The sequence below is a fragment of the Paramacrobiotus metropolitanus genome, unplaced genomic scaffold, assembly GCF_019649055.1.
Source record: "Paramacrobiotus metropolitanus isolate TYO unplaced genomic scaffold, Prichtersi_v1.0 Parri_scaffold0000063, whole genome shotgun sequence".
Classification (NCBI taxonomy): Eukaryota; Metazoa; Tardigrada; class Eutardigrada; order Parachela; family Macrobiotidae; genus Paramacrobiotus; species Paramacrobiotus metropolitanus.
The window spans coordinates 617204-626882 of NW_026570283.1; the positions used below are offsets into that span (position 1 = coordinate 617204).

General features: G+C 47.1%; 2 protein-coding genes across 2 annotated transcripts; one reads left to right on the forward strand and one right to left on the reverse strand.

Moving 5' to 3' along the window:
- Window positions 1-983: 983 nt before the first annotated feature.
- Window positions 984-3405, reverse strand: LOC129593769 (uncharacterized). The gene is made up of 4 exons (XM_055490229.1): window positions 3203-3405; window positions 2663-3078; window positions 2091-2560; window positions 984-1903 (listed from the first exon to the last, which is right to left on the reverse strand). Exons 2-4 carry the CDS (start codon window positions 3057-3059, stop codon window positions 1181-1183), a joined length of 1590 nt encoding a protein of 529 aa, XP_055346204.1. The 5' UTR covers window positions 3060-3078; window positions 3203-3405; the 3' UTR covers window positions 984-1180.
- Window positions 3406-3806: 401 nt separating this feature from the next.
- LOC129593768 (uncharacterized) lies at window positions 3807-7029 on the forward strand. Its single transcript, XM_055490228.1, has 5 exons — window positions 3807-3979; window positions 4064-4532; window positions 4929-5404; window positions 5694-6129; window positions 6692-7029. The coding sequence occupies exons 2-5, from the start codon at window positions 4091-4093 to the stop codon at window positions 6973-6975; spliced, it is 1638 nt and encodes a 545-aa protein (XP_055346203.1). The 5' UTR covers window positions 3807-3979; window positions 4064-4090; the 3' UTR covers window positions 6976-7029.
- The last annotated feature ends 2650 nt before the right edge of the window (window positions 7030-9679 follow it).

The following is a 9679-nucleotide window of genomic DNA, read 5'->3' on the forward strand; positions in this document are numbered from 1 at the left end:
TGCAAACTATGGTTAGACACTGCCTGTTTTTTCACTACCACCGAGTGGACGAAGTGCGAATTCGTCTCTACGTGATATGTAAAGGAACTATGCAGGTAAATAGGAATAATCTCAAATATCCCAAATTTGCATGAACACGCGTGAGTATAGTATGAGTATTAAGATCGTTTTACACCGAAACCACTTTTTTGGTACTTAACTAAATTTTAAATTTTATGGTTATTGCAGATCTAAGTGTTTTGTGATGCACAGAGAACAATGTATGAGTACGTGGAAAAGCTAAAAAGTTCCAGTGCAAAAGCGCTTTCCGGTTCCGTAAACCAGAAGAAAATTTCTTCGCTTTAGAGCGTTTTGTTGAAACGTGACAAAGTTGAAAAATTTTCGAAGTTTAATTGGAAGTACAGTTTTTTTATTACATTTTTTTTATTACACTACATACTCTGCATTTGAATATTAGCTACCCCACGCAGCAGTGTTTTATGTAAAAGGTCTTTCAAGGTCACCTTGAACTGAGGCCTGTACCGAAACCGGCATCCGGGCGATGGTCCAGGGCAGATATTTTTGAAAACAAAATGCATGTGGGACCCTTTTGGGACATGCTGAGTTTAATGGTGAAATCGGTTTTTTAGTTTGTTTAGCGGTTTTTTCAAGCCAAGCTCCACGGGGCGGCCGATCATAATATAGATCTGTTTCCTTGATATAGTCAGTAAGTGCGGTATTGATGCTGTTTTATTTTGATAAGACGGTGTCGACTGTAATCCTAATGTCTGGAAGTCTAATTAAATTTATCAGAACAAGCGCTTCGACACTAGATGACCGGCAGATTACTAACGACGATTTGCTTGTCACCGACCAGCACCTCTTGTCGCTAACGCACACAGAAATATTATTGTGCCCGCGGTTGCACTTTTTGTAGTTTTGGCGGCTATTGCCCAATAAAATAATAAACCTCCAGTTTCACTGCAAAGTTAATAATCTTTTCTGCATCAAGTATTATACCATCAAAAGTCAATTCCAAAAACGAAAGCCACACCACCACCAAGTTTAGCAAAAGAAAAGTTGATGCAATCTTGCGCAGAAAAAGCAAGGAACATACTAAAAATCATTAATAATCAAGGCAATAAGAAATTAAGAAACGTTATTTACTATTATTCCCAAGGCTGTCCTGCATTCTGTATCTTCAGCATCCCCTCTGTCGCAGAACAAGATGAACGGTAGAATGAGCGGTAATACCGTTGTCGGCTAAAGTCTGTCCATCCTCCATCTGTTGACCGGCAAAAATCAGTCGCTGCTGATCCGGAGGAATGCCTTCCATGTCATGAATCCGGCATTTCAACTGGCACACCCAATAGCCCAAATTCACCGCCACGGTGAGTGTCTTCCCCGTCAAGGTCATAACGAAGACAGTGGTATCGGGCACTAAACGCGTCGGATAGATGACGTTCTTCCACAACGCCGGCTTGCTGGCAATCAGATTCTTCACCTCGTCCAGCGTCCAGCGCGCGGCCGGTGAATGCAGGATGCGCAGCACAATCACCAGACAGCAAAGGATCATTCGCCCGCCCAACTCCTTAGGATCGGCGTGGTCGCGGATAAGACGGACAGCTTCCAGGACGGGGATCTGCTCCAGATTGACGCCATCCGGCTGGCACAAGCGCTCCACAAACGCCACCTGCGTCCACAATATAACTCGTCCAATTTCCCAGTTCAACGCCAACTTCATCAGCTCGTACAGGACAAACGGATTGGTTCGGTGTGCGTCGATAGGCAGGGATTCGTGATTCGTTCCGGCCACGTCTAAAATTGTCTGAACGGCTTCCAGACTGTAATCCAATTCGTAGTAAGTGATTTTTCCTTGCTTTCTTGCAGCGAAGATACCACGCGCTTTTGGGGATACGCTAACCTAGGGACGATGCGCGAACGTTCAGGACCTTGACATTCACAACATAGTTCATAAATTTAAAAGATTAAATTTAATTTAAAAAATTAAAATTAAAAAAATATAAAAAATTTATTATTTTAAATTACGAATTATGTGAAACGTAGTGGATTTAACCTCCACAACGAGTATTAACTAGCGAGTGACTAACCAGAATCTGCCGATCGGTCTCTATCTGGCCGTCTCGCATCTTCAGCAGCACCTTATCCGTTCCGTTCCATCCATCCCCATCCTGGATTGCCGGACACTGCGGAATGGTCTTTCGGAAGGCGGTGAGCATTTCTCCCAGCAAGCGCTCCAGCGGCACCCGCATGGTGACGTAACAGTAGGCTTCACGAAAGATACCCAGCTCCTGGCAGCATTCCGAGTACGTCTGACCCTGGATGTCCCGAAGGTTCCTGTTTATGCAATTGATGTTGGTGGTGTGGGTCGCCGGCATTTTAACCTGAACGGAGGGACTTCCGCAATTGTCCGGATTAATGAAAGCCAGCTGCACCTCCGTCAGGATGCAGCCGTCCGGAATGTGCTGCAGTTGGACCGTGGCACGCCACGGAACCTCGAAACCACGTTTCGACTTGTCGCCGGAGGAGTGCAGTTGTTTGGTCGCCACCTTATCCTCAACTGCAAAGCATCAGTAGTCAGTTTGAATCGAAAGTAATGCGCTTGGAAAATCGATGGTGGTAACGATAGGGAACCATCAGGCAAAACCAGGTAATAACTTACAGAAAACTTGCAGTCTGACGCCGTTTTCCAGCCACAATGGCAAAGGGACAACACTGCCGCCAGTCTCAGCCACACGAACGCCTTCCAGTTTCCCTGGCCCATAGTCATTGAAAGCCCGCGATCTCAAGTCCTGCAGTTCCTTCCGAAAGGTGTACTTCACGCAGCACACGATGACATCGTCGTCCGTCCCGTTGGTGCTGGCCAGTTGATGGTGAGTCAGGAAGTCCAAAATTCCCGTTTCCATCTGGCGCTGTTCATCCAGACGCTCCCGTGGCTGTGAGGGTACGCTGCCGGATACAGGAGCCAATTGAGTCGGAGTACTGCCGTGCTGAGCCAGGACGTTTCGAGTTGAGCTTCCCACAGCACTAGTTTGCTTCTGCACTCCCTTGCCGTCCATTTTTTCGTCAATGGAGAAACTAATCAAAAGCAACGAAATGCAGTTAGAAAGTCGAGGAACGGGCTATTAACAGTTTAATAGGCTGCTGTACTGCACCGAAATGAAGACCTCACTGACCATATCTGTTGTGGCTGACAACTTACACGCAATTGAACTATCTGTACTCTGCAGAGTGTAGGCAAATTTAGACAACAGCAAATCTGCAACAGTTATCAGTTAGAGCTCCTTAAAGCAGCAAGAAGATGCTTAGATTGTGGCCAGGAATACCCAGCATTAACATTTACTCGCACAGAAGTAATGCTCAGGACTGTGCTCATAAACTGATAGCAGTTAGTTCGCCGAGCACCACTAAACTAACTAATTTTATCATGCTCGAACGCCAGACTCAGATCGCGCTCGGTAACGACAAGCAAAAGGTGGGAGTAGTAGAGGAAAGCCGACAGCGTAAACCGCTTCGCCTTACAGCAATAGCGAGCGCACTCGCAAATGGTGGCCGAAACGGGTCAGACAATCAGTCTCCGGTTCCTCAGACCGAACTCAATGCACAATTATTGATTCATCAGGATCCGGAACAAGATTGTCTGACCCGCTTTGTCCGCCATACGCGGCAACAGTAGCATAGGCCCCAGGGTGAGCGCGCTGAGCTGATACGCTGTCCTGTATAACTTACAAGTCCTTTTTGCCTTCTGCAATGCCAGCGTCGGCAGCGTGAATATTAGTTCTTTGGTGTCGCGCTTAAAATCTCAATCTTATATCACCAATCATCATCACTCAGTTAAAGTGCTCGTTTCCTTTACTTCTATTTCACATGTTTCTTCTAAGACTCCCTTCAATTTTTCTGCGCATTCCGATCCACAAATAAGACAGGGAATTCATAGGCTAGAAGTCTGGAACGTCTGGGTGACAAGGGAACCATCAGTGTACGGATACGCGCGTTTGATTTTTTTATGAAACCTAACTATCGCTGTAGCTGTATAAAGGTGCGCATGCCGTTTCACTTTTAGTCCCGATCAACAAACGAGCGATAAGTAATGGCCGGCAACGGGATGGAAACGCCGTTCGATGTCGTGGGGAATGGCTACACGATCCGGCATTCCACGGAGCACCATGTCGTCCTGCAAAGCGTCAGCCCGTTTAATGTACCGGACATCATGCCAGCGTACCCTGCGCGCGACAGCGCAAACGCTCCGCACAATCGGCATCGTCTGGCTGAACAGCGGCAGCTGGAAACGGGAGTGCTGGACTTGCTGACACATTACCAACTGGCCAACATGGAATCGGGGGTGACGGATGACAAAGTCGTGACGTGTCGCGCTATGTACACTTTCCAGAAGGATCTTCAGCACCTGCAGTCGACAGCGTGGAATGATTACGGTCAGGGTGCCCTGCAGCGCGTTCGTGAGGCATGGACGGGTCACGAAATTTCTCCCTTGCCAACTTGGCTGGAGAATGGCGTGGGACTGCAAGTGTATTGTAAGTGTTTGAAGTAGCTTTGTGTACAACGGCTTCCCAATGCTCCAAAGACAGAGCAATGAAATCCCAGTGCAATGATACATCCAGTTGGAATCGTTCCGGGTAGCTGCAGACACATATGTATTTCCCGAAACATCGTACACTACTTATCTCCACAAAAAATTCCCGTAGTTTTAAATGAAAGTTTGAAGAAGAAATTTAGCGTTTTAACTTTCAACGAGTCAACTCGGAAATCTCGATATTACAAATGTGAATTCCAGCTGGCAACAATCACCAGTAATAGCAGCTTCTCACTCTGTAGGTGGAGTAAGAAATCCTTTAATTCGCTCTCTTCCCTCTTATCACGTATGCAATGCTGCTTTAGCGAATCCCACTGATGTTTTCATTGTGTTGTAGTCGAGAAAAAGGTGGCGACGAACCGTGCGCACTCTTCCAGTGACAAATCGAAGCGGGGCTTTGAGATTCCGTGGGTGGCTGCGATCCATCTGCAACGCGCAGCGGACGACTGTACCCTGACGTCCGTGCAGCTGGCCTTCATCAACCCGGACTACTACGGAAGCCCCACTGTCTACATCAACATGGCACCGACCCATGCCACCAATATGGGCTGCATCAACAATATCCTGAAGAACATCCGTGGTCAGACGTACTCGGAGTGCTGCCAGGAACTGGGCATCTTCCGCGAAGCTTACTGTTTCGTCACCATGCGGGTGCCGTTGCGGCGCTTGCTGGGACAAGTGGTCACTGCATTCCGGCTGACCTTCGCGGATTGCCAGGCACTCCCGGACACGAGCGAGCTGGCCGTGTGGGGAACGGATAAGGTCGTGCTGAAAACACGACAGGGTGACGTCAAGACAGATCGCCAAGCCCTGGTTCGTGCACGATTGAACGATTTAAAAACATCTGTTCGCAATTTTTTCAGCAACATTTCAGCTCTTCGGCGTTGAAACCGTTGAATTTAAAACAATTTGCTTTGCCTTTTCTAAATTTTGGTAACTGCTTTTCGTCAGATTCTTATTATTTGTTGCCGAAGATTTTCTTCTTCGAAATTTATGATAATACATGTGTTGATATATACTGAGAATTAGCTCGTTTGATTTTGATACAAATTTGATCGACGTCTGAAATTTTAAACCTTGAAAGTCGGGACTTCGACTCTAGGTTCGTATATCCTCGAAAATGCGAGCCATCTTCTCAACAAGCGGGCAGGGTAAATTCAGCTCCTACGAAGTGGACTATAACAAGGCGGTCGTGGTGAGCGTTTTGCATGCGGCAATGGCAGGACACGCATCCCTGCCACTTAATCCGCAGCGAGCGACTGTGTTGTACCTGTACGAGGCAATGAAGCTGGCGTTGAGCTGGGAGATTCCGCAGCTGACACTGTGGACGCAGTTGGCGCTGGTGGAGCGCTTGTGCCAGCCGATGGCCAGTCTGGAAGCGATCCCCGTTCGAGATGCAGTCCGTCTCATATGCGACCAGGCCGACCCCCAAGCAGTGGGCAGCCGGATGATTGTGTGCGGATTGGTCAGTATGCTGCGCATCTTGCATTCAGAAACGGCGCGCTGGACTCTGGATGAACTGATGGCGTTAATTGCCGGTAAGGCTATCATGTAAATGGCTGACATTGTTGCTGACATGGTTGCTTTGAGTCGTCTTTAATCCAACGGCAAGCGAGACTGCGCTGAAATTATTTTTATTTCTTCATTTGAATGGAAAACGAAAACTAACTGAAGTGTGCTCTAACAGCAAACGTTTCGTTACTTGTCTCTGCTTTTAGTACGAGTATAAAGTGGAAATACTACGATAAACACTATTAGAGACACTTTCTCTCTTTGAAACTATATTAGAAGCGCTAGGCTGCAATGACAGACCATTTCGCGCGCAAGCTTCAGGAGGTTTTACGTTCAGTGAATTCGGTTCGTCTGAGACTCTGAATGAGATATGACTTTAAAAAGCACTTGTATTTGTGATAAGCAACACCGCACTCACTTGCAGACTGCAGTGGTCTTGTGTGCCAGAATACGGCTTTCTAATATTGTATCAATAAAAGACACCATAACTTACGTGTTATCTTGTTAATAATGCCTTTACCGAAATATTTATCAAACGGTATGTACAGGATGCGTTGAAAAGTGTAATTCACATTCCACAATTTGTAGGGAAGCCGGAATTGTGGAAGAGTGTCATTCAGCCGCCGCGGTTGGTGCCCGATACCAGCATTGTGGTTAGAACTATGTTCGGTAGAACCTTTACGGTGGCGGTTAATTTGGCCAATTGGGTGTACCAGTTGAAATGCCGGATCCAGGTCATGCAAGGTATTCCCATGGAACAGCAGCGACTGGTTTTTGATGGCACACAGCTGAGCGATAACTTGACCTTAGCCGACTACGGGATTAATGCAAATAGCACAGTACAGCTTGCATTGCGGCTGAGGGGCTGCTGATGGATGGCGCTTAGCCTGATGAATGGATGTTGTAGACTTTTAAGTTTTTAACGACGCTGGTACTTCAGATCAGTAAAATTTTCTCGTTATCGTCTTTTTGAGAACTACCTTATGTTTCCTGTTTCGCAAGCTGTTTTGGTTTCCTTAAGGATTTTGATTTCATTTTTGCAATCGAGATTCACGGATACAGTGAAACTTCTCTACTACGTACACCCTCCGTTCCTAGCTTCCTGAACGTTACAAAGGGGTGTACGTAAGGTAGGGGCACTGCCCCTAGGGGCGAATAATAACGCCCCCCAGGGGTAGATATATATTTGTGTGTAGCAACCGGAGGCGGCGCCGTGTATGTTTTGGAATGTAAAATGACTTCTCTAATTTGACGGCGTTAACGCTTTTGAGCTTTTTCTCCCATAAAAAACTCTGACGCTTACTTTTCGCGTCCATTTTTAAACAGCTGCTGTAACTGACAGGTAAGCTCCCAAATACGTACGACGTAAATGTTGTTTTTTATCGTTTCGCTGTTTTTCATCACAAGATCCGGCGTTGGGCAGACTTAAAACTAAAAGCCTAAAAGCCGAAGATTTCTTTGAAATTGTTGTTTCTCATTCTTAGCCAGCTGTACGTAACGCAGGGGTTGAATGTACCTTAAATTTGGTCTGACGTTCCATGATAGATGTACGTTATACTTGAAGAGGGGTGAACGTTATAAAGAGAACTGCGCCTGTGTTATAATATGCCGGACAGTCCGGTTCCCAGCCATATGCACATAATGAAGGGATGAACGTTATAAAAGGGTGCACGTTACGAGGGGTTTCACTGTAGTGATACGTTGCTTGATTCAAACGATAATCATGTTACGACGTTTTAAAGTAACTGTGCTTTACTGTTATCTTGTATCTTGGAAGTTTAATCTCTTTGCAAAACATTCTTTAATCTCAGAAAAAGTGAAACCTTTCGGGAAAAGGGATTTACGCTTCATTCAGTCCTGAACCGTCCGGGAAAGTCTTTTAGTTCCCGTCCGGGAAAGTCTTTTAGCAGTACTAGCATAAACGTGCACACTGCATTAACGTGCGGCGGTGTTGAGATAATTTACTGGATCTGTAGCTGCACAAATCTGTTCATGCAGTTCCTCTCTTAGTTCCGCTCAACTGACGAACGAAAGCAACGGCCGACGACGGGATGGAGAAGTCATTCGATATTGTGGGGAATGGCTACACGATCCAGCATTCGACGGAGTACCACCTGACCCTTCACAGCATCAGCCGAATGAATGCTGCACTGATCGTGCCATCGCTCCCGGACAGCAGCAGCGGGCCTTCACTGCAGCATCCGCAACGCCTTGCTGCTCAGCGGGAGATTGAAACGGGAGCGTTGGACTTGCTGACCCATTACCAAATGGCCAACATGGAGTCACGGGTGCTGGCTGATGCTGCAGTGACGTGCCGTGCCATATACACTTTCCGGAAGGATCTTCAGGATCTGCAGTCGACGGCATGGAATGATTACGGTCAGGGACGCTGCAACGCGTACGTGTGTCACGGACTGGCCGTGAAATTTCTCCCTTGCCAGCCTGGCTGGAGAATGGCGTGGGACTGCGAGTGTACTGTAAGTAATTGAGAAATTCAACCTACAGTAGTGTAAGCCGTGATTGGTTGGCCGCCACACAGTCCCATTTTAATCCGTTGCAAACTTGCAGTGCCCTGTTTAGGGTAAATCTTACTACATATTCCATAATGTCTTACTCCATAATCAAGGTGGAACAAAAAGTTTCTCTTGAAATAATCGGTAGCTTTTCAATCAGAGTTTTGCATAAGAAAAAAGGTTTTCGCCGGAACCACCAACACAGAATTTTGAAAAATTTTCTGAATTGGGGGTCCCCGCGGGACTAACTCGATCCTTAGCCTGCGAGGAACTGAAATGGTTCTAACATCGATTATAATTTCAATCATGAATCCATTATTGGAATAAGAAACTTTTGGGAGGGCTGGAGTGGGCTCGAGAAGCCATGCCCACCATCCCGTCCCCGTAACTCGGACGGCACAAAAATTCGCAAGGGTGGGGGCGGGGGGACATTGAGATTTTTTTACGACGGGGTTCACAAAAAATCGAGAATATAGTATCCTTGGTGTCCTTCCCCTCCCCGACAACCCCTGGCTTCGCGGTTCCCCTGTATGAACTATGAAGATCATGTACTGAAATGTTTTGCAGTTCAAGAAAAGGTTTTGACAAACCGGCAGCACTCATCCTCTTTAAAGCGGGGTTTCGAGGTGCCATGGCGGGCCACGCTGCACTTGCAGCGCGCTGCGGATGACTGCATCCTGACGGAAGTGCAGCTGGCTTTCATTAATCGGGATGGCTGCGGCATCCCCACTGTTAAGATCAACATGGCGCCCACCCATGCCACCAACATGGGCTGCATCAACAACATACTACCAAACATCCGCGGGCAGACATATTCCGAATGCTGCCAAGAACTGGGCATTTTCCGTGAAGCCTACTGTTTCGTCACCATGCGGGTGCCGTTGCGGCGACTGCTGGGAGAAATGCTCAGTGCGTTTCGGCTGAGCATCTCGGAATGTCTGACGCTGGCCGACGTGGTTGACTGGAAAGGAGCGGATAATGTGATGCTGAAGACCCAGCAGGGAGTCATTGAGATGGATCGACACATTCTGGTGCGTGTCGGGTTCATCGTCCAGGACATTTT